The following is a 25,213-nucleotide window of genomic DNA, read 5'->3' on the forward strand; positions in this document are numbered from 1 at the left end:
CCTGGCGTGGCCCTGTGCGCTCGCCGTATCACGTGACTGGGGTGGGCGGGGCGAGCGGGCCGGCCCGGGTTCGGGTGGGTTCGGGCGTCTGCGAGCGGGATCGGGCGGGTTCGGGCGGCGGGCTCCTAACCCGATCCGCGCTGCGGCAGGGCTCCGGCCTCCAGTGCGCGGGCGACCACGCTGCCTGCCGCCATGAACTTCAGGGAGCTGGTGATGAGCCGAGCCGTGCCGGGCCAGTTCGATGACGCCGACTCCTCCGACAGGTACTGCCGCGGCGGCCGTCCCTGACTGGCATCATCGTCCTGGTAGCTGTTGAGCCCTACCACGTGCCGGGCACTGCACTGAGCGCCGGGGGACGTGCCGGATAATAGGGGCGGAGAGAGTCTCTGTCCCCCAGAGGGCTTTTACATCTAATAGTAATAATGATGTTGGTATTTTCTAAGCGCTTACTATGTGCAGAGCACTGTTTTAAGCGCTGGGGTAGATACAGGGTAATAGATTGTCCCACATGAGGCTCACAGTCTTCATCCCCATTTTACAGATGAGGGAACTGAGGCACAGAGAAGTTAAGTGACTTGCCCACAGTCACACAGCTGACAAGTGGCAGAGCCGGGATTCGAACTCATGACCTCTGACTCCCAAGCCCGGGCTCTTTTCCACTGAGCCACGCTGCTTCCCATCCGTTTTACAGATGAGGGCACAGAGAAGTGACTTGTCCAGGGTCCCGCAGCAGACAGGTGGCGGAGCCGGGATCAGAACCCAGGTCCTCCGACTCCCAGGCCCGTGCCCTCTCCACTACCCCGGCTGCCCGGCCGCTCTGGCGGGGCTTTTTGTGAGCCCCACGTGGGACAACCAGATTACCTCGTATCTATCCCAGCGCTTAGAACGGCGATTGGCACATAGCGCTCAACAAATGTCATCATTAGTGTTATTGGGCCAGAGGCTTGGGAGAGATAAGAAAGCACACATGTTGGACCGTGCAGTTCTATGTCCCCTCCTTTTTTTTTAGACAGTATTTATTAAATACGTCCTAAGTGACAGGTACTATACCAAGTGCCGGGATAATAATGATTATGGTATCTGTTAAACGTTTACTATGTGCCAAGCACTGTTCTAAGCTCTGGGGTACATACCAGGCAATCTGGTTGCCCCACGTGGGGTTCCCAGTCTTAATCCCCATTTTACAGATGAGGTAACTGAGACACAGAAAAGTGAAGTGACCTGCCCAACATCACACAGCAGCCAAGTGGCAGAGCTGGGATCAGAACCCATGTCCTCTGACTCCCAAGCCTGGGCTCTTTCCACAAGCCACATTGCTTCTGTAGATACAAGTTACTCAAGTTAGACACAGCCCATGTCCCACAAGGGGTGCACAGTCTTAATCCCCAGTTTACAGATGAAATAGTTTAGGCATAGTGAAGTGACTTGCCCATGGTCACACAGCAGGCAAGTGGCGGAGCCTGGAGTAGATCACGGGTACTTTTGATTTGTAGACCCATGCTCTATCCACTAGGCCCTGTTGTTTCCCTGCTGTTGTAGTTACATTATTGGATAAATCAATGTTTTTTGTGAGCCTTTACTTTGTGCACTTAATCAGCTCTCCCCCTCCCACCTGAATTCTCTCATCCCCTCCTACAACTCAGCCCACACTCTGCGCCTCTAATACCAATTTAGCACCTCTAATGCCAGCTTACTGTGTAATGCCAACTACTCTTGTCTCTCTCACTACTATCCATTTGCTCATGACCTCCCTCTGGCCTGGAGCCACCTTCCCCTTCATAAGTAATAGTCCACCATTCCCCCTGTCACACCTTCCTAAAATCAGACCTTCCTCATTTCCCCACCCTATTTGACCCTCTATGTTATCTATGCACTTGAATCTGTATCTTTTAAGCACTTTGATACTCACCTGGCAGCATTTAAGGATTTGAGGCAGTCCTTAATCTCTCGCAGAGCAGGCAAATTCATTCATTCAATAGTATTTATTGAGCGCTTACTATGTGCAGAGCACTGTACTAAGCGCTTGGAATGAACAAGTCGGCAACAGATAGAGACAGTCCCTGCCATTTGACGGGCTTACAGTCTAATCGGGAAATGGCAGATCTGGGATTAGAACCCAGGTCCTCTGACTCCCAGGCCTGTGTTCTTTCCACTAGGCCGTGCTACTTCTCATCTGATTAAGGTTTAGACATCAGGTCAGGCACAGTTTTTGTTTTGGGGGGATGAACATGTTTCCTTTCAAGTTTAGGAGAAATGAAGGCAAGCCCATGAAATAAACTTGGGAGCTCTTCCCGGCTTCCACACAGCCATGAAGTCAGCCAGGCAGTCAGAAGGTATGATTCAGTTAAGTGGGGTTTGTAAATGTAATAAAAATGACCGTTTGTTGTTTTAAGTGAACCTACAGCAGCAGGAGGAACAACCGAGGAGGGAGACATAGGTGAAAACCAGGATTGGAATTGGAATGAGGGTGAGGGAGATGAACTCGATCTTGGAGAAGATGATGACTTTGATGATGAAGACTGGGATTGGGATGATGCAGTTGGAAAACTCACCAAGGGCTGTGCTTCGGCTGGAGGGAGTAACCCACAGGTATTTGATTCAGTGGTTATAGTTATGGTATTTTAGTGTTTGTGATGTGCCAGGCGCTAGGGTAAATACAATATAATCAGGTCGGACACAGTCCCTGTCCCATACAGGGCTCACAGTCCAAGGGAGAGGGAGAACAGGTGTAAAATCACCATTTTACAGGTGAAAGTGAGGCAAAGTTATGTGATTTGCCCATGGTCACACAGCCTGCAAATGTTGAAGCTGGTATTAGAACCTAGGTCTCCTGGTTTAGACCCATAAATATCCCTGATTGATTGAAATTTTCCCTGGGGCTTGTTTTTAAAATCATCTATGAAGTTTCTTTAAATCGTAAGGAGGGAAAATGTGACTGTACGCCTTAGGGTAGTAATAGGATGCTATCCATGGCTGATATTCGAATATGTTGGCTTCCCTGGTGCTGTGTTGTCACATTCCTAATTATCTAGGTAATTCGGACCCCCAAAATATTTGGTCTGAACTAGCTGGACACTTCCAGAGGAGTTCCTTGGGAGCCTGAAACCCACCCCCTCTAGACTGTAAGCACGTTGTGGGCAGTAAATGTGTCCGTTTATAGTTGTGTTCTCCTAAGTACTTAGTACGGTGCTTTGCGCACCGTAAATGCTCGATAAGTACAACTGACTGGCTGAAATGAGTAAACAATTCAGTTCAAATTTTGTTTGTAGACCCGAATGGTATAAATAATTTACAGAATTGTCTAGATAATTTGCTGGTAGTAGACCCAAACTAAGTCAGTTGTGTCTTTCTGTACCCCTAGGCCTTCTTTATTTTCTTCTAAAGTCCTAGTTTTGGCCGTCAGGGTTTGACTCTGCTCTTTCCTCCATTCTTTGGGGGTGCTCTTCTTAGCACCTTCAAGAAATCTGGCTCAAAATGTGTTCTTCAGGGATTCCGTAGCCAGTGAAAATGTATTTTGCGGTATTTTAACATTAGAAAAAATTGCTATTGCCAACTCTGTGTTATTCATGAACTACAGGAGAGAAAGCTTAAGGTAAATATAAGATTGATCAATTATCCCCAAACCTAATTTCAACTGCTGGCTAAATTAAGCTGTGTACAACAGCTGTTCATAATTAGCAGTAGTGGCTTGATTTTTGAATCTTGCCTCCTCTTTCCACCCGCTCTGAAGTTGCAGGGGAAGTTCCAAGAGTTGGGCTGAGAATGAGAGAAGCACAGTTCAGTACCTGGGTGATCCACAAATTGGACAAGGTCTATTACAGAGCACAGTACAAAGGAGCTAAGTAGAACCACTAATAGTTTTTTAAAGAACTTACTGTAAACAGACACTGTACTAAGCTCTGGGAACGAATACCCAGGTGAGAAATGGACCTGGTGCCTAGCCCTCATAGGGCTCCCAGAGGAAGACTCAGAGTGGGAAGAGGGGACAGGCGACAGACACATAAAGAGATGAAACAAAAATCTGAGAACGACATAAAAGGCAAGAACAAATACCCCACCCCCAAACTAGTAGGGTCCTGAAGCTCGCAGAGCGGAGTTAATAATGTTAGTATTTATTAAGCGCTTACTATGTGCCAAGCACTGTTCTAAGCGCCGGGGTAGACCCAAGGCAATCAGGTTGTCCCACGTGGGGCTTACAGTCTTCATCCCCATTTGACAGATGAGGGAACTGAGGCACAGAGAAGTGAAGTGACTTGCCCACAGTCACACAGCTGCCAAGTGGCAGAGCCGGGAGTCGAACCCATGACCTCTGACTCCCAAGCCCATTCTCTTTTCACTGAGCCATGCTGCTTCTCCAAGGAGAAGTTCTCCAAGGAGAAGTCCTCGCCGCTCAGAGCCCAACAGTCACAGCCGTAGCCACCACTACAGCCACAGCAATTGCTGACGCTCTTCATTTGGTGGTAGTGGTGTTCTGTGGCCACTTGTGTCCTTCTCGCCACCGTGGTGTGAGGCAGGCCGGGATCAAGGTCCCGGGGTGGTGTGGGGGCCGGCTTGGGGCTCTGGGAACCCACGTGTCCCCAGTGCAGACACGCATCTGTGAATTCTGTTGCATTGTACTCTGCCAAATGCTTAGTACAGTGCTCTGCACATAGTAAACACTCAATAAATGCCATTGATCGATTTGGGAGGCAGCACAGTCATCTGGGGGCTGGAATGCAGAGAATGCTCGTTGATGGCCAGGACAAGTACCGTGGTTTATGGTGATGGTGGTGATGGAGCCAGTCAACCTTTGAACAGTAAGAACTGACTTTATCTGGGAGTTGCATTTTAGACTTAAACAAATCCTGCCTTTCAGGCAAATCGGCAGACTTCCAATTACAATTCAGCCAAGATGTCTACTCCAGCTGATAAGGCCTTGAGGAAATTTGAGAATAGAATCAATCTCGGTAAGTGTTTATAATAATAATAATGTTGGTATTTAAGTGCTTACTATGTGCAGAGCACTGTTCTAAGCGCTGGGGTAGATACAGGGTAATCAGGTTGTCCCACGTGAGGCTCACAGTCTTCATCCCCATTTTACAGATGAGGGAACTGAGGCACAGAGAAATTAAATGACTTGCCCAGAATCACACAGCTGACAAGTGGCAGAGCCGGACTCCCAAGCCCGGGCTCTCTTCACTGAGCCCCGCTGCTTCTCCATGCAGTTATGCTTTTAGTTATGCTTTTACTATGTGAGATAGTTCAGTGACACTGACAAATGAAAGTAATTCTGATTTCAGCGAAGCCAGAAAGTCAGCTGGGGAGAGAAATAAGATATTTACTGCTCTGCTGTTTCAAAATTGTATTTTTAGGAAGAGTAGTCATATGATCCCCTCTTAGGATCACACCTGGAGAGTTTCCAGTACTCTACCAGTCTCTGCTACGGGAGGGAGAGTCAAGCAGAGGCATACCCCTTCCATTTCTAGCTTGGGCAGTGGCTAGTGAGTGGAAGACAACATGCTTCAAGTCAAAACTCACCTATGCTGGGCAACAGCAGCATGGGAGAGAGTTGAGGGCAGAGATTCAGGTTTACTGTATGGAAGGAGGCGATGGTAAACCACTTCTGTATTTTTACCAAGAAAACTCTATGGATACACTACCTGAACAATTGCAGATGGAGGTGGGGTGTTTTGGGAGAGGTGTGTCCATGGAGTCGCTATGGGTCGGAGACAGCTTGACAGCATAAGGCAAGACGAGACAGAAGTTAGAGATCTGTAAAGCATTGGAAGTTGGAGAAGTTTTTTGCTTAGTGTAGTCAAGGTGGAATGTAAAATTTAGATGAGAAGTCAGTCTTGTTGTCTTCCATTCTTCCATACTTGCCTTTTTTCCACAATAGTTGAATTTAATTCCAGATTTGGGTTTCTTAACAGCTTACCCACTCAACAGAATGTTATCCTGAGGCCAAAACTCATCCTCTAGATTGCAAGCTCTTGTGGGCAGGGAATATCTCTGTTATATTGTTTTATTATACTCTCCCACATGCTTAGTATAGCGTTCTGCACAAAGTAAGCACTCAATAAATACAGTTGATTGATTAGGCTTTCTTAATATGCAATATAATTTAAGCCTTGAAAGAAGCTGAAGTTAGTAACATTGTTATGAGCAGGTAATGTGTCTGCTGATTCTTTTGTACTCTCCCAAGCGCTTAGTACAGTGCTCTCTGCAAATAGTAAGTGCTCAAATATGATTGGTCAATTAGTATTGAATCTCTAGGAGTGTAGTGAGTTCGGTTCTTGTACGTCTGCCTGTAGAGTAGACCCTAGCCCTCAACTTGCAGCTACAGTTGTGAGGGGTAGAAATCTGCAGTGTCTTCAAAGTAAATATGTTCTGGTGCTTAGTCGTCTTTATTTATGTTTCTAGATAAGTTAAACCTTGCAGACTCAATCATCAACAAAGTCACAGAGAAGTCAAGACAAAAGGAGGCAGATATGTAAGTAACTTGTAACTTTTCAGTTCTGTTCTTGCAAAAGGATCAAATGTGAACAGCTGACCGGGCCAGGTTTCACTCGGAAGAGAAGTTTGACCCGATGAAGTGGACCAGGGGAAGAAGCAGTTAGAGCATTTTCAAAAACAAGTGTGCTAAGTTCAGTAGGACCTGTGACAGGCATCCTAGGATATCTAGGGAATTGGTGGATGCTATGAAAGACCCAGTGGCTATTATTTTGAGAAACACATAGAGGATGTAGAGAACTAAATTAGAAAAGGGCACACATGTCCAAGCGGGGAGGAGGATACATATGTAATTGCAGATTGATCTGCTGACCCTGACTAAACTAGTACAGAGGAGAGTATAAAACTTGAGGAAGCAGCCAACCTGACCAAATAAATTAATTTTTCTTAAGAGTGTCAAACCACCTAGGAGCTTTAATACAATCTATCTAGAGTTTGGTATAGATTTCTTTTTTTTTTCCTATTTCAAAGAACTCCTCATTGAGGAGTCAGGAAAGCATAATTTACCATATTGTTAGGTTGAGCCACAGCTTGTTTGGATTTGTGACCTTTGGGCATTTAATATTTGCTCACCTTCAATCCCACAGTACATAATAATATCTGTAAATTATGATAATATTTATATTAATGACTCCCCTTCTAGACTGTAAGGTCAATATGGGCAGGGAATGTGTCTGCCAGCTCTGTACTGTACTCTCCCAGGCACTTAGTACAGGGCTCCGCACTCAGTAAGCGCTCAGTAAGTACCATTGACTTAAGGGTCACACTCAAAGGTTAGTTATCAATGTGGAACAGGGCTGTACTCTGGAACCAGTTCTATCAGCAGTACAGTGCTAAGCGCCTAGTACAGTGCTTTGCACACAGTAAGTGCTCGGTAAATACAACTGATTAAATGAACAAATCCGTATCCATATTGATGAGTTGAAAAGGAGAGTTAAGAGCTACTCGCCAAATTTGCAAGAGCTGTTACATTGGGCAGGTGGTTAAAAAGTTTTGGGGTTTTTTAAAATGGTATTTAAGCACTTACTATGTGTCAAATACTGTTCTAAGCGCTGGGGTAGATACAAGTTAATTAAGTTGGACACAGTGCCTGTCCCACATGGGGTTCACAGTTTAAGTAGGAGGGAGAACACTAGAACTGAGGGACAGAGACGTTAAGGGCCTTGGCCAAGGTCACCCAATGAACAGTTGGCAGAGCCGGGATTAGAACCCAGGTCCTCTGACTCCCGGGCCCGTGCTCTTTACACTAGGCCATGCTGCTGTAGGATGGAAGACAAGGAAAGAAGTCAGAGACCATGGCAAATTAGTCCTCCAAAAACCAGGCTGAATCAATCAATGGTATTTACTGTTTGCAGAGCTCTCTACTAAGGGCTTGAGAGAGTATAAAACAGTTGGTAGACCCGATGTAGGCCTACAAGGAGCTAACAATCTAGTGGTGGAGACAGACAAGAAAATAAATTACGGATAGGGAAAGAACAGAGTTTAAGGATATGTACAAAAGGGCTCTGGAGGTCAGGGGTGGGATGAATAGCAAGACGTTTGTTGGGATATGAATGCAGATGCATAGGCGACGCGGAAGGGAAAAGAGGGTGGTGAGGTGAGATGTTTGTCAAGGAGAGCTTCCTGGAGGAGATAGGATTTTAGGAGGGCTTTGAAGATGGGAAGCAGGGAGGTCTGTCATATGAAGGAGGAGGGAGTTCCAGACAGGGAGGAGGGTGTGAGCAAGTGGCCAACAGCGAGAGAGATGAGGTCGAGGCATGGTAAGTACCTTGGTTTTAGAGGAGTCCCAAGTTTGTGGGCTGGGTTGTGGGAGATGACTGAGCATAGGCAGGAGGGAGAGAGCTGAGTGAATACTCTAAAGCTGATGGCGAGGAGTTTCTGCTTGACGTGGAGAAAGTTGGACAAGTATCGGAGGCTTTTGAGAAGTGGGGCGATGAATGCAGAGCAATTAAAAAAAAATGATGCAGGCACCAGAGCGACGTATAAACTGGAAAGAGGAAAGGCTGGAGGTGGGGTGGTCAGTGAGAAGGGATTCATCCTTAACACCTCGCTCCTTAGAAGTAGAAAAATCAGGTTCTCATTTTCTCTTCCTTATATCTTAAATTCTTTCCCTCTTAGACTCTTTAGTTTTTGTCCTTGAACAGTTGGACACTAGATATTGGGGAAAGATTTTCTCTTTCTCTTGGGTGGAGAGGGGAAAACCTTTGGAAAGCGAGAGGACCACAAGGTTAGCAAACGTAAACTTCATTCTTTCTGACCCCAGAGGATGAAAACTAAGGAAACACTGGGAAAAGAGGACAAAGGTGTTTTGAAACAGTGAATTATTGGCTGGGATGGGGGGTATGGTGGTACATTGCAAAGTAGGTTCACATTGTTTGATTTTCCTCTTTATCAGGTACCGAGTCAAAGATAAGGCAGACCGTGCAACTGTAGAACAGGTATTCCTTAAAAACTTGTTGCCTCCTAGTATTGAAATCAACGTGCCTCCTGCTTTTTCTAGTAATGTTTCAGTTTGTGCTCCATTCTCTCCACCCCTCTCTTCCCTGCCCCCCACCCACCCTCTCCCCCACCCCCAACCACCATAGTGTCCTAACAAAAAAAAAGACACTGTTTTTACCTCTCGACTGTGGTGTCCGGCAGAATTAATCCGAGAAGTTTCTATTGAAGTACAACTTTCAGTGACAGAACGGAGTAGCTCAAGTTGGTAATGGAGAGTTTTTTTCATCGCCAACATTTTCTGAACCCTGGGATTTTCCTCTGTTCTTCTCCCCCTATCCACTTCAATACATATAACCTCTCTCGTAAACCCATCCTTCAGAAGTGTCCCCTCAGGCAGCAGTTGCTTCAGGGGTTGCCAAGGCTGCCTTCCATTCTGTGTAGTCCCATCGTAGGGAATGGGGGTCACAGCTCTATTTGTCTTTTAGGCCAGTGGAATGGCTCCTTGCGTGTGCCTGGGCTTTTCATGGGACCAGAGCCCTTACTTTCAGCCACCAGTGGCCAAACCTAGCTATAGTCATTCATTCAGTAGTATTTATTGAGCGCTTACTATGTGCCGAGCACTGTACTAAGCACTTGGAATGTACAAATCAGTAACAGGTAGAGACAGTCCCTGCCCTTTGACGGGCTTACAGTCTAATCGGGGGAGACAGACAAAAACAATAGCAATAAATAGATTCAAGGGGATGAACATCTCATTAAAACAATAGCAAATAAATAGAATCAAGCTATATGGAACCAGAGAGATCAACTGACCACAACAGCAGCGGAGCTGGGCAAAGGCCTCATTATTTTTAGAGCTTCACAGCTCCAGGAACATCTGGGACAGGGTGCTGAAAGTGTTGGCTTCTAGTGCTTAAGGGAATGTCTGCCAACTGTATTATAGTGGACTCTCCCAATCAGTACAGCACTCTACACTCAGTAAGCGCTCAATAAATATCATTGATTGATCAAAGAGGACTTCTGGACTTTTTCTGTCATGTTGAACCTGTGGACTCCAGCATTTTGGGAGACCCTACACCCCCTCATTTATGCCCCCCCCCCCCCCCCCCCCGACCCGCATGCCCTGATGGAAGAAACATAACCACCCCTGGGATAATCAATCCATCATATTTATTGAGCACTTTGTGTAGAGCACTGTACTAAGTGCTTGGGACTTAGCCCCCTCTACCCTATTCCCCCTCTAATCCCATAGGCCACTCACTTTTCTTTCTAGTAGCTTAGATTGTGAGATGCCCTCAAGGGACTGAGACCGTGACCAGTTCCCACCTGTTTGTTCTCTTCTTACTGCTCTGCACACAGTAGGTGTTTAATAAATACTATAAGTACTACTAAAATGAATGCAGACAGGGCAGCGTTGAGGGCCATTTCAGTATAGCAGGGCAGTATTCCAGTTAAGCTTTCCACTTGATTAAAAGGCAACAATGTTCATTAAGAATTAGCCTCAGGAAATATTCTGACTCATATCTTTTTATTCCCTCTGAGGTATTGGATCCAAGAACTCGAATGATTCTGTTCAAGATGTTGACTAGAGGTGTCATCTCAGAAATAAATGGCTGCATCAGCACAGGAAAAGAGGTGAGTTTTTCTAGAGTTGGCTGATTATCTCCATGTTTTTTTTCTTTCCAATGTATCCGTATGGTATTTGTTAAACACTTCCTATGTGTCAAGCCCTGAGCTAAGTACTGGGGTAGATACGGGTTAGTCAGTTTGGACACAGTGTAAGAGGGAGGGAGAAGAGGTATTTAATCCCCATTTTGCAGAGGAGAAAACTGAGGTCCAGAGAAGTGAAGTGACTTACCCAAACCCAAGGTTACGCTCTAATGAGAAATCATTTTGCACACGTCTCCCCACTCCCCCAAAACCTCCAGTGGCTACCCACCCATCTCTGCATCAAGCAGAAGCTCCTCACCATTGGATCCAAGCACTAACAGCTCTCTCCCCTGTACTTATGTTCACTCCTCTCTCACTACAACGCAGCCTACCCACTTTCCTCTTTTAACTCCAACCTACTCACTCTCCCTCCGTCTTGTCTCTCTTGCCATCAACCCTTTGCTCACATCCTCCTATTTTAGATGCAGTTGATTCTGTATCCCCTAAGCACTTAGGTACTCACCACATAGCCATGTACTGTCTTGCTTCTCCTACAAGCAAAATCCCCTACAATCAAAATAAATGACATATATTTTAATGTCCAACTTCTTCACTAGAGTGTAAACTCCTTGAGGGCAGATTTCATATCTACTTACTCTGTTATGCTCTCTTGAGCAGTTAATGTAGTGCTATGCACTCAGTCAGCGGTCAGTAAATACACCCATGATTGCTTGAACTAGTAATTCTTAAAAGATTTTCAAGAACAGTGAATTCAAAGAAAACTAGGGAAGGCAGTGTGGCCTACTGGAAGGAGCACAGGACTGAGATTCAGAATACCTGGGTCCTAGTCCCAGTTTCACCACTGGCCTGCTGTGTGACTATGACCAAATCATTCAACTTCTCTGGGCCTCAGTTTCCTCAGCAATCAAATGGTCGTTAAATAAATGGTTGAATCCCAATGGGACAAGGACTCTGTCTGATAACCGTATATCTGCCCTAGAACTAAGCACAGAGTAAGCATTTAATAAATACCATAATTAAAAATAAGACTGAAAATACTTATTCTTTTCTTTGCCTAAATACCAAGTGATTCTGATTTTGCTTTGCTTTTCAACAGGCTAATGTATACCATGCTAGTACTACAACTGGAGAAAGCAGAGCAATCAAAATTTATAAGACTTCAATTTTAATGTTTAAAGATCGGGATAAGTATGTAAGTGGGGAATTCAGGTAAGTCCAAATTTTGTTTGCTATTTTTACTTCAGTGTACATAGTCAAAGCGACAATGGGGTTAGAATATTAAAGTCTGTTTTGTTTGGATGTATTTGTGTTTGAGGTTTCGTCACGGCTATTGTAAAGGAAACCCTAGAAAAATGGTGAGAACCTGGGCTGAAAAGGAGATGAGGAATTTGATAAGGTAATATGCTAGGCGCGTTTATTTGTAAATGTTGTTTATGCATCCATACTGTTTTAGAATTCTTGAGTCTCTGTGTATTATCAAGAATTATGAGTAAGCTGCCATTTTGGGTTTTTTCAGCCCTGACTGGAAACTCTCAGGTTTGGCAGCAATCCAGGGTGAGCAAGGAGGGGAGTCCAACACAAAGAGTTGGGGGATCCCTGGGAGGACCATGGTGGGGGACCATGTTTACCAGTACCTGACCAATCCAAGACATAATTGAAAAATAAAATATTATCCTTCAAATGGAATTTAAATGAGGGTGATGCTCCAGGTACCATTAGTACTTACTTCCTCCATTCTAAACTCCTACCAACCTATTGTAATTTATTTTATATATTTTTAGACTGGATTTGCTTTGTAATTCCCAATTAATTGCCTTTGTGACTGTCATAATGTTACAGATTGAACACAGCAAAGATCCCTTGCCCCGAACCTGTTATGTTAAGAAGTCATGTTCTTGTCATGGGTTTTATTGGTAAAGACAACATGTAAGTATGCTCAGAAAACCAGTGATTGTGTGCATTTTTAATTTATGGGTTCAAACGAAGCTCATTTTAAAGTCTGTTGCATTGGCCAGACGTGTAATAGTACTTTAAACCTCAATAGTCCCTTTCCTTTAAAACATTTCCAGAATCCCCTCCTTTCTCTCTAGGGTCTTGATGAAGGCCAGCTTGACTATTGCATTAGCTTCCTCGCTGACCTCTCCCCTCGTCAGTTCATCTGTTTCCCGGTCATTTTTCTAAAAAATCCTTCTGCACACATCTCCCCGCCTGATGTCCATTCCTCTCTGCATCAAATATAAGTTCCAGCAGTTTTAAGACCCTCAGCCGGCTTTCTCCATCTTACTTGTTCTCACTCTTCTTTGCTACATCCCACCTCTCTAGCTTTCTTCCTTACTGCCAACCTGTTGCTCACATCCTTCATATCTGACAGACCACCATGCTCCCCCTCGTCAAAGCCCTTTTGAAAACACATCTGATTAATCTCTTATTTCAGTGCCCTATTTCTCTACTACCACTAAGCACCCTCTCTCTCTCGCACCATACCTCATGCATGCCTATCTTTATGCTCTTGTTCCTCTACCTGCAAGTTTCTTGAGGGCAGAAATCATTGTATTGGCCAAGCACTTAGAGTGTAATTCAGTAAACATTTTCAATGTGAAAGGCACATGCCTTTCTGACAAGCAGCTGTCTGTCAGAGTTTTAAATCAGGCATGTTAGATTTGAGTAAGCAAAGAAGGATTAAATTGTTCTAGCAGGTGTTCCAATATCTGATGAAGTTAGGGGAGAAGGGAGGTCATTTTGATAGCTGGAGATAGGAAGTCTTGATGTGCGTGACTTTCTTGTTGAGCCACTGCTTCTTTTCCACTCAGGCCTGCTCCACTCTTGAAAAATGCCCAGCTATCAGAATCCAAAGCTCGGGAGTTATACTTGCTGGTTATTCAATACATGAGAAGAATGTACCAGGATGCCAGGCTGGTCCATGCGGATCTCAGTGAATTTAACATGCTGTAAGTATTGTTTCTCTCCACCACAGCGATTCCAGGCTCTACCTTCTGAATTAGCAGCCTAACCTCAGCTGTCCCGAAGTTGAAGGATAACTTTGTCCCAGTAACTTATCGAGTCTTATACAGGTCTGCTCAAGAGTGGTCTCCCAGACCAAAATTTCCTTCTGGCTTTTGAACTCTCCCACCTTTACCTTCCCCTTTCATCCCCAAAGCGTGATTTACCCACTGTCTACTCTGTAGCCATGTGCTTCTGGGCCCCGGGCCTAAAACAACATGGCTGCCAGGAGTAGCCAGTGAAGATTACCATCTGTTGGTTGACATCTCCAGGAGAAGGAGGAAGAGGAATGGGAAGCAAGGGTCAGAGGGTGCACTCTTCCACAGGCAGGCCTCTGGGAGCAATCAAGGATTCCTGATTTGGTGGGAGGAAGATGTAGAGGGAGAAAAATGTTGACCATGGAGAGAGAGAGAGATGGTCTGTGCGCCTTTGGGCCCACAAATGGAAAAAAATGTGCTTCCAAAGAAAAGTGTTAATTCCTGTGTTCACTTTTGAAGAATTTTGTGTTGAGAGAAAGCTGACCACTAATTTTACTTGCCTCTTTTCCTTCCCCTCAAACTTGCCTTTGGCCTGTGGTGCACAAGGTACCATAATGGAGAGGTCTATATCATTGATGTTTCCCAGTCAGTAGAACACGACCATCCACATGCCTTGGAGTTCCTGAGGAAAGACTGTACAAACGTCAATGGTAAGTGGCCATCTGAGTTTCTAAAGTCTGGCTTACATGTGTATGTTCATTTGTTCAGGTGATCCTTCTGGGTGAAATGTGGCTTTCTGTACAAGGGGAAAAAAAATCAGTGGGGAGAATTAGGTATCTTTTATTGAGTGCTTTGTGCAAGCAGAGTACTACACTACATGTGTGCAAGAGTACAGTAGAGCTAGAAAACATCTTTGTCCTCAAGGGGCATACAGTCTAGACAGGGAGGAACTTGCCTGCAAGGGGCAAAACTTTATCTGAAAAGGATGTCAAATCCACCTGTAATCCCTGGGCTACTTTTCTCATTTTTTTGCCTTCACTTTGTCCTGTTTTTCTCACTGTTTTTCCTTCCCCCCTTCTCACCCTTCAAAGGTTGAATCAACTGCCCTGCTACTGAATCAGGGAGAGGAAGAGAGAGAAAAGACCACTAGTGGAAACAGTCACCCAACAAGATATGAGGGATCCAAAGGCAGGGCAAATAAATCAGCCAAAAGTGGCCATAGTTTGGCAGACAGACAGACATGCTAACGTCAAGTGTCCTGTAACAGATTGAGTTGAAACGTATCGTTTATGACTCCAAAGGCCCGGAACAGCTGTTGGTTTTTGGGTTGGAGGTTTGTTTTGTCCCATCATTCAATCAGTGGTATGTATTGAGCGCTTAACCATCTGCAGAAGCACTGTACTAAGCACTTGGGGGAGTAAATACAACAGAGTTAACAAACATGTTCCCTGACCATAATGAGGTTACAGTCTAGAGTCCCATGTAAATTTGTGTCACAAAAGAATATTTCTTTCTGGAAAACTTTCAGATGTGACCTGCCCTTTCTGGACTCGGTCATTGGTAAATTTCAAAGTCATTGAAAAGTAATTGAACCAATTTGTGTCTGTTTTCTCCTGAAGATGTCTTGAATTTTTTGTCCTTTTGTCTGGCAGATTTTTTTTTGAAACATGCTGTTGCTGTGATGACTGTGCGGGAGCTCTTTGAGTTTATTACTGACCCTTCTATTACGGAGGACAACTTGGATGCTTACCTTTCTAAGGCAAGTCCTGGAATGTATCTGGAAATGACACAAAGTAGCAAGAAGAAGAATGATTCCATGGCCATAAATTTATATAGTGCCTTTCTTTTAAATGAATCAACCAATTGTTGTATATTTGAGCATCTGTGATAAGGAAAACCCTACCAAGTCCTTGGGCGAGTATAGTTGAGTTGAGCATAGTAGAGTTGAGGGGTGCTGTCATTGAGTTAACAAAAGGGGAAACTGACAGGCACAAGCCATTCATAGATATGGAAGGAGAAAAGAGCAGCTACCCAGCTGTGGACGACAGCAGTCTGGAAAGTTAAAGAGAAAAATAAATAAATGTTAGGTGAATACAGTCCTGAATATGCTGATGTGTTATGAGAAGATGAATAAACATAAGTGCTAAAGGTGGTCCTGGATGGAAGCAACCTGGGAGGTGGAGCTTAATTGAGGGGATTGCATGGAGGAGGTCCATTTTCAGGAAGACTTTGAACAATAATAATAATTGTGGCATTTATGCCCTTACTATATGCCAAGCACTGTACTATGTGCTGGTGGTAGATACAAGTAATTGATCCCACAAGGGGCTCACAGTCTAGGAGGCAGCTGAGTGTCCTACCCCCAGCTTAATCACTTGGAGATGTCAGTGGATTAGGAGATCAAAGTGTGGGGTAAGGGGAGACTGGAAGATTGGTTGGCCCATGTTGAGTTGGATTTGTGGCAGGCTGATTGCCAAGTCTGTCATAGAGAGATATTCAGTATCATCATCATCGATGGTATTTATTAAGTGCTTACTATGTGCAGAGCACTGAACTAAGTGCTTGGGAGCATACAGTGCAGCAGAGTTGGATCACCAGATGTCATTAACCTAGGAGAGTAAAATGTTTCCACCATTTGAGCTGGTTTCAGGACAAATGGGGAAAAGAACAATGCGTAGAGAAAATGTCTAGATTAACCAGCTGAAATATCCAGAGTTTGGGTCCAAAAGCAATCATTTTGACTTTCATTTTGCTTAGGCGATGGAAGTAGCAGCCCACAGAACGGAAGAAGAGCGATCCAGCCAAGATCATGTGGATGAAGAAGTAAGAAATGTTCCTTTCTCTTATTTATCTCAACTCTAGAACAAATTTCTGATTGTATTGCCTAGGAGGGGAAATTTGTTTGCAGGTAAAGAGGTGCCTGAATATTGGATGTTATCATTTTGTAACTTAGAAACTTGTTTTATCCTTGTCTTTTTTGACATGTCGGTCATAAGATCATTCAAAATGTGCATTTCAGTGGTGCTAGTTTTTATGTAAACCAACCCAGGATAATTGATGGAAAATCCATAGCATGTCCTGGCTATCTATAGTCGTTCTTAAAGGTGGAGTATCACCCAGATAGGAATGAAGCTGCACAGGTTTAAGTGTGTGGTGGGGAAAGAGAGACTGGGAAATAAGGTATTGGAAGAAACGATAAAATGGACCGATCCTGAGGGAAAGAAGGTCTGACACTTCTGCAGACAAGTGAGAAATCATTTGGTTTCCAGTATTTCTATTATGCATGACAGATGCTGCCAACAAGTACTGTGTTGACAAAATCAAAACCATCGGATGTGAACTCCCCCAAATCTAGCCCTCACAATCCCAATTCCCTCCCAGTCCCTAGGACTCTTTTTGACCTTCTTAGCTGGATCTCAAGAAGACATCTCCCACCTGTTTGCAGCATCTACCCCGCTCCACCTACACCTTCAACCCCATCCCTTCTCACCCTCTAAGAACATCTGTGCCCATTCTTCTTCCCTCCTTGACTGCCACCTTCAACTGCTCCATGTCTGCTGCCTCCTTCTCTTCTGTCTCCTTTAACAAATTTCTTGGAACTCCACTGCACCTTCTAGCTCTCCCCCAGCTCTCTCTTCCCATTCCTGTTCAGACTTCTCGATGGATTATATACACCCACTACCTCCGCTTGTTCTTCTCCAACTCCTTCCTTAGTGCCCACAATCTAATTTCTGCCCCCTGCACTCCACTAAAACAGCCCTCTCCAAGGTCCCCAATGACCTCATTCTCACCAAATCTAACGGACTCTAATCCATCCTAATCCTTGACCTCTTGGCAGCATTTGACACTGGACCATTCCCTTCTAGAAACATTCGCTAACCTTTTTATGTTTTTAACACAGTTCTCTCCAAGTTCTTCTGTTATCACTCTAGCCAGGTTTTCTAAGTCCCTTTCCCTGGCTATTCTTCTGCTTCCCACTCCCTCTCGTCCTGGGGCTGTAATGGGAATTATGTTTGAAATAGCACTAAAAATCTGACTTCTGGCTTTGTTTTGTCATCGTGGTTAGGTGTTTAAGAGAGCTTACATTCCTAGAACTTTGAATGAAGTTAAAAATTATGAGAGGGATGTGGACATAATGATGAAGTTGAAGGAAGAAGACATGGCCTTGAATGTGCAACAGGACAATGTAAGTTGCCTGAACTATGTTAAGATCATAAAACAGAACAGTACTTGTGATAAACTTTGTCTTCCTTTCCTCCCCATTGATTTTAGTATAAGTCAAGAAGTAAAGTAAAGAAGTAATATGTTCTACCTTCCACAGTAAATGTTTTTTAATGATGATGAGGATGGCAACCTTCTAGTTTTTCATAAAAGCCACAGTCCAAGTCATTGTTTGAGGCAGGTTTGGAAGCAGCATGGCCTAATGGAGACGGCACGGGCCTGGGAGTCAAAGGATCTTGGTTCTAATCCCAGCTCCGCCACTTGTGTGCTGTGTGACCTTGGATAAGTCCCTCAACTTCTTTGTGCCTGTTACCTCATCTGTAAAATGGGGGTTAAGATTGGGAGCCTCACATGGGGCATGGATTGTGTCCAACCTGATTAAGTTGTATCTTTCCCATCACTTGGTACAGTGCCTGGCACACAGTAAATGCTTAACAAGTGCCATTAAAAAAAAAAAAAAAGAAAAGAGACTCTTGCTCAGTTGGGTTCATTTCTGTGGTGATGTTTAGCTATTCAAAATTGGTATTGGTCATTGGGATGGAGAAGCTTCTCTTTGAGGAAGAACTGAAAAGATTAGGAATCCTCCATATGGAAAAGTGCAGGCTGGAATAAGACATTATGGAAGTTTCAAAATCCTAAGGGGTGTGACATGGGAAAATACAATTGTTCACCAATTAATAATAACAATAATAATATTTGTGGTATTTGTTAAAGTGCTTACTAGATATCAAGCACTGTAATAAATTCTGGAGTAGATATAAAATAATTAGGTCCCACATGGGGTTCACAGTCTAAACAGGAGGGACAACAGGTATTGAATCCCCATTTTGCAGATGAGGGAACTGAAGCACAGAAGAAATTAAGCCACATGCCCCTGATCACACAGCAGGCAAGTGGCGGAGTCAGGATTAGAACTCAGGTCCTCTGACTCCCAGGCCTGGGCCACAAGCAGCATGGCTTAGTGGAATGAGCACAGGCTTAGTCACTTAACTTCTCTGTGCCTCAATTACCTCATCTATAAAATGGGGATTAAGACTATGAGTCCCATGTCAGACAAACTGATTATCTTGTATCACCCCCCAATGCTTAGAATAGTGCCTAGCACCTAATAAGTGCTTAAGAAATACCATTATCATTATTATTATTATTCTCTATTCCCACAAGACCAGGACTAGGGAGCACCCTCTGAACTTAAAGGTAGAGGCACAAAACAAATGAAAGGGAGTACTTTTTACTCACAGTGGGTGATATGCATGAGAAATTTGCTACCACAGCAAGTTATGCAACCAGACCATATCACCCTGGTCCATGAAAGATTTAGATAAATTCATGAACAAGAACCATTACATGGAGTGATTCAAGAGTCCTAAGCACCTATTCTACACCTGTTAAACCTTTTGAGCAAATGATGAAAGTGACTTTTGAAACTTAAGATGGCCTCACTGACTTATAACAGTACCCCTCAACCAAAGGGGTCTCAAGTGAAAACCAGAAATGAACTGTATGTATATACAGGGACTACTAAGTACCATCACGTAAAGTTGGTGTCCAGGGAGTCCCCCTGAAGAATGAAAAGTCATGGATCCATCAGTCAATCAGTAGGATTTATTGAACACTTACTCTGGGCCAAAACACTGTACTAAGCACTTTGGAGAGTACAAGCCCACAGAATTAGCTGACACGCTCCTTGCCCGTAATGTTAGGATGGTTCATCCTTAACCTTGTGGTTCGGTGCCAAATAGGGCAACTGTCCCTCTGTCCCCTGCTTTCACTTTTTTATTGACAGAATATGATCAAATTATTGACTTCAGGGCTTCATAAACACTTGAGTGTGAATTGTGGAGTGCTTATGTCTTTGAGGATTGTATTTGAATTTTCCTAGCAATAAATATTTTTCCATTTTCTTTCATACTAGATTCTGTATCAAACTGTGACGGGATTGAAGAAAGATTTGTCAGGTGTTCAGAAGGTGAGGGGGTGTCATGTGATTTTGGGGGGTTTTATATCTACATATGATGTGGATGTAAGCACTTACTAATTGGTTCAATGGTTTGTAAAGGTTTTCCTTAAAATGTTCCTGCAGTCGTCCCTGCCTTCCTGGAAGATATCTAGTAGTCACTCAACTGTGAGACTGAGGGGGGAGGAATTTATTATTTCTAGTCCTTATTCAGCCACTATTTTATGTGATTATAGGTAAGACACTTACCCTGTTACCTTTTGGCCTCCATTTCCACACCTTTGAAGTAAGGTTAGTCATCCTGACTGAATTTACCAGTCAGTTTTTTCAGCAGATTTAAAACAACCTGCCTTGTGTTTTGGAAAATAAAGATGCTTCCAGACAATTTATAAGTAGCATTTTTTTAATGGTGTGTAGCCTCAGACCAGTACACATAGATTTACTGCATCTGTTGTATCAGTCAGTGGTATTTATTGAGTGCTTACTGTTTGCAGAGCACTGTACTAAGTGCTTGGGAGAGGACAGTTCAGTAGAGTTGCTGCTTACCATGTAGATGCCTCCACTGCATCTGCATACCCCTATGGTTGCGGAGGTGTAGGGACCAGCCTGTCAGAGCTCAACAGCCAAATGTGAATTTTCAGAGATAAACCTGTGTACTTTTCCCTAAAGCTGAGCTCTTGATTGATTTTGCTGTTTCACAGGATGGGGGAGGAGTCCTTCCTGCTTGTTCTTTGGCAGTTCTGATTTCCTCTCAACCATTCATTAGAGGTGCTCTGGGAATCAGGGCATCTTTTGGCTCTGAAAATTAACCAGGTCATTATTTTTCTGTTAAGAGTGTGGCTTCCCTGAAGGGAGGATTGGTTGGGGAGATCCCAGGGTTCAGGATTTGTGAGCCGTTTGTAGCTGGCATTTTACGGGGAAATTTAATTGAAATTTACAAGCACTTCTGATCTGTGCTGTGATGGAGAAACATCCATAAGCAACTTTTGGAGGCCCGAATGGATATTTTGTGGAAGAGCTCTTATGACTCTGCTTATGCTGTTTGAGAAAAAAGCTACAGTTCTGTGAACTTAATACTTTTTAAAATTTTCCTTCCTTTTTTTAATGTAGTAGCAGTCATTAGAAATGTGGCAAAATCAGCCACGCCGTTACTGACATGCCCACACTTCTGGATTTGCAACAGCAGTGGAGTTAGATCTCTGAGGCTCTGTCTGTTGCCCCTTTATTGTGCTCCTGGAAATGCAGCTGGGATCAGTAATCCCCTGTCAGTATTTTTGGTAGAGAAGCTTGTCCCGGCCTGGACTCCGTATTGCCCACAGAAGGGCCTCCCTTCCCACTTAAATCCTGGCCCAAAGACTTCCTTCCAAGCCTGCCTTTATGGAGGAGACTTTGTTAAGCTGGCTGCTCTACAGCGTTTCCAGATCTATCCAGGCCCTCCTGCTTCTCTTCCCTTTTTTTGGCCTGGTCAGCACCATCCTTTCTGAGCCAAGAAATCACGAGGCAAAAAGGGTTATTTTAATGCACCAAGAAGGACCGTATGACGTATTTGAGACCAAAGATCCAAGAATGCAGCTTAAAATAGAAAAGGATGCCAATGTTTTGTGGGAGAGTAGAAATACCGAACCACCTGAGAAAAAAAGACAGGTGGAGGGCGTGGCAAAGGAGTTTGCATGCAGGGAAAGTGTATGTGATATTTCAAAAATTTGTAGATGTAAGTATGGTTTTATGGATTACTCTTCTGGTGACGATTCAGTAATACTTGAATGAAGAAAAGTCTACTGAGCCCCAGTGAACCCCACGGAGTTGGAGGGTAGAGATTTTTCCAAATTCACTGAACTTTCAGAGCTAGAATAATTGCCGAAATGCCGATGAGCGGAATCCAGTCTAAACTCCAATCTGTGATGTTGTCAAGGTCCCTGAACTCCTAGAAAAGCCAGGGAAGGAAGACATGGATTCTCATTCAGAAGATGACGACAGCTCCGATTCCTCTGATTCAGACTTTGAAAAACTTGGAGATCAGCCCCATTTTAAGAATCAATCTACCAACCCTGAAATGGACAAAAAGGTCAGGATAGAATTCTTAATCCCCTCTTCAAAGCTCAGTTGCAGCTGCTCGGAGTAATATGATGGTTCCAACAAGATAGGTGCTTCAACAAAATGAGTATTCTATATTCTTCCAACTTGCTTCCTGCATTTTCTTCCCTAAAGTTGGTTTAACCATAGTTATATTTATTTTATGTTGTAATGTTCAAAAGTCTCTATTAAGGTTTCATTGCTGGACTGGAGAAACCTGTGGGGCCACTTTTTGTAACTTCCGTTAACTTGAAATTGTCCCTGCCAAATAAATGGCAAAGAACTTTGTGGCAGCGCCTGACCATTTCCTGTTTCTCACTCTGTTTCCTGTCTTTCTCTGTCACTTTGAATCTGAACAGAGACACTGGAAAGATAAAGACAAATTGTGTGTGTGCCCTCGCACACCCCCCTTTCCCCACCCCCCACACCCCCCTTTCCCCACCCCCCACCTACCACATATACAGACTCACAAACAAATGCGCATGGGACCCAGACCCTGATGTGATTGTGTGTGTATCCAAAATAGGAACAATGATATCTTCATCTTCAGTCAGGGGTATTTATTGAGTCTGCAGAGCATATCAGTAAAGTAGAAGTAATCCTCAACCCCAAGGGTGCTAACAATCTAATGCGGGAGATGGAAAGACACACATTATTTACAGATAATAGGAGCAGGAGAAAGAACAACACTTCAATTGGCATGTAGCACTTAAATACCACAGTTGCCATTATTACTATTATTATTATGGCTTTTGTTAAGCATTTACTGTGTGCCAAGCGCTATACTAAGTCCTGGGATAGATCCAAGATGAGGGAACTGAGGCACAGAGAAGTTAATTGTCCAAGGACACACGGCAGACAAGTGGCGGGGCCAGAATTAGAACGCAGTTCCTCTGACTCCAAGCCCATGTTTTTTCCACTAGGCCATGCTGCTTCTCTCATTATTATCTCATTAGCCCTGACTTCTCCCCTCTTCTGCAATCTCACTTCTCCCATCTGCAGGAAATGTGGAGGTGTTCAAGAGTGAACTCCTCCATCTCCCTTCCTCAATCTTCTTCTATACCTCAACTTCCCCATCCTAGTTGAGAGCATCACCATGTCTGAAGCCCACAGCCTGGACGGTTTTCTTGATTCCTCTTTTTCACCTTCAATATTCAGTCTGTGTCCATATCCTGTCGGTTTTTCCTCCACATTTCCAGGATCCTCCCAAAATGAAAAACTCGCTTTGTTTTTCCTATGTTTTATTTTGTTGATGTGGAAGCTGGGGAAATGACTGTAAAATGTTTTTTTTTAATCTCAAGGTCCATTTTAAAACCAGGTTTGATTGCTTTTTCCAGGAGAGAAAGAAGATGGTCAAAGAAGCCCAAAGAGAAAAGAGGAAAAATAAAACCCCCAAACATGTGAAAAAACGCAAAGAGAAGACAGCCAAAATGAAGAAAGGCAAATAGAATCCACTAATGCGTGCTGGTTTTTTTTAATTAAACTGATATTTATGTACAGTGCTCACTTATAAAATGCAATGCTAATACTTTGGGGAAAGTATTGAATTAAATGAATATATCCCTGTGAAGACTTTTTTTGAATCCTTCAGTCATATTTATTGAACAGCTTACTGTGCTCAAAGCACTGTACTAAATTATTGGGAAATTGTAACGTAACAATAAGCAGACATGTTCCCTTCCCACGGCGAGCTGGATTCAGCTCTGGCAATTGGCTTTTGGTATGGACAGAGACTGCGTTTAAAAGGAAATTGGTGCTTCTGCCTCAGAGCTTAAGCAGTAAGCAGTACACTAAGCCTGACCACTGTCCTAGCATTTATTTTAGTCTCCTCTAGAGGGGAGTATCCTCTTTGTTTTCATCTTTATTGATGGAAGGGTAAAAAACAGGCTCAAGGCCAAAGTGAAAGTTCGACAGAGCTGGAGTGTTGTCCAACCTTCTCAATGGCTGTGAGACCCACCTCTCACAGGCACCCCATCTGCTCCTTGACCAGTTCAACCACCATCGTCTACAGGAAACATCCAACAGCAAGACAAGAGCCTGTACTCGGAAATGTATTTAGTCCCCTTGCATCGAAGCTACTCAGACCTGAGCACAGCTATGCTGGTTGGAATAAAAATCATAATAATAGTAATAATTATGGAACCCATTAAGCACTCACTATGTGCCCAGCACTGTTATAAGCACTGGGGTAGATGCAAGTTAATCAGGTTGGACACAGTCCCTGTTGTACCTGGGGCTTACTCTCCTAATCCCCATTTTACAGATGAAGTAACTGAGAGGCCTAGTGAAGTGACTTGCCCAAGGTCACACAGCAGATGGGGCAGAGCTGGGATTAGAGCTCAGTTCTAAGCCACGCTGCGGAGAATCCGCAACAGCGGGATACTCAAACCGTTCTACAAGGTAGTAGGTGTAGATGGAGACTAGAAAGGGAGCCAGAACCGAGCCTTGGTGGCGAAAGGCAGAGCAGAAGCCTGCAAAACAGACTGAGAATGAGTGGCCAGAGAGCTAGGAGAGCCAGGAGAAGACAGTGTCAGTGAAGCCGAGGTTGGATAATGCTTCCAGGAGAAGGGGGTGGTCGACGGTGTCGAAGGAAGGAGGATTTGGATAGGGTAGGGGCCATTGGATTTGGCCAGAAAGCGATCATTAGTGACCTTAGAGGGGACAGTTTCTGAGGAAAGTGGAGATAGAGGGTATCGATACCTCACTCAAGGAGTTTGGAGAGGAATGGTAGGTGGGAGATACGGCAATAACTGAAGGGTGCTGTGGGGTTAAGGGAGTGATTTTTTTAAGATACTGAAAGCAGTAGGGGAGCAGCCACTGGAGAGTGAACAGTTGGAGATGGCAGTCAGGGAGAGAAGAAGGGAGGAGGGTAGAGTTTTAATAAGGTACGAAGGGATGGGGTCAGAGGTGCAGGTGGAGGGAGTAGATTTTGAGAGGAGGTGGGAAATCTCTTGTGATATTCCTGGGAATGATGAGAGAATCGAATGAGGGGGTGGGAGGAGGGAAGAACGGGAGTAGTGCAAGGGAGACTTTAGGGAGCTCACACGTGATATTTACAATTTTATCTATGAAATAGGTGGCAATAGTCCCCCATAACCCTGTTATTTTTGTTATTTCCTAAGTTTCTCCTCCCACCCCTTTTTGTGGTATTTGTTAAGCTCTTACTATATGTCAAGCTTTGTTCTAAGCACTGGGGTAGATATAAGTCAATCAGGTTGGATACAATCCCTGTCCCACATGGGGCACACAGTGTAAATCAGAGAGAGAAGGGTTTAATCCCTATTTTATTCATGAGGTAACTCTGGCCCCTTAAATTATGAGGGCTACAACTGGACCCAGAACTCCAATAAAATGTCTTCTAAGACTGAGTCAAGTGGGAAGATTT

At 44.0% G+C, this 25,213-nt stretch overlaps 1 protein-coding gene and 1 non-coding gene across 2 annotated transcripts; both read left to right on the top strand.

The window, feature by feature from the left end:
* The first annotated feature begins 37 nt into the window (after window positions 1-37).
* RIOK1 (RIO kinase 1) lies at window positions 38-23,398 on the top strand. Its single transcript, XM_029053414.2, has 17 exons — window positions 38-263; window positions 2,394-2,589; window positions 4,856-4,946; window positions 6,400-6,469; window positions 8,885-8,927; window positions 10,471-10,563; window positions 11,696-11,808; window positions 11,915-11,995; window positions 12,439-12,525; window positions 13,410-13,547; window positions 14,184-14,287; window positions 15,230-15,336; window positions 16,335-16,400; window positions 17,644-17,763; window positions 19,714-19,767; window positions 21,668-21,820; window positions 23,166-23,398. Exons 1-17 carry the CDS (start codon window positions 193-195, stop codon window positions 23,274-23,276), a joined length of 1,698 nt encoding a protein of 565 aa, XP_028909247.1. The 5' UTR covers window positions 38-192; the 3' UTR covers window positions 23,277-23,398.
* LOC114807477 lies at window positions 5,370-5,507 on the top strand. The gene has a single exon (XR_003755538.1). It is a non-coding gene; the product is annotated as a small nucleolar RNA SNORA7 (small nucleolar RNA).
* Window positions 23,399-25,213: the final 1,815 nt, after the last annotated feature.

The sequence above is a fragment of the Ornithorhynchus anatinus genome, chromosome X2 (assembly GCF_004115215.2).
Source record: "Ornithorhynchus anatinus isolate Pmale09 chromosome X2, mOrnAna1.pri.v4, whole genome shotgun sequence".
Classification (NCBI taxonomy): Eukaryota; Metazoa; Chordata; class Mammalia; order Monotremata; family Ornithorhynchidae; genus Ornithorhynchus; species Ornithorhynchus anatinus.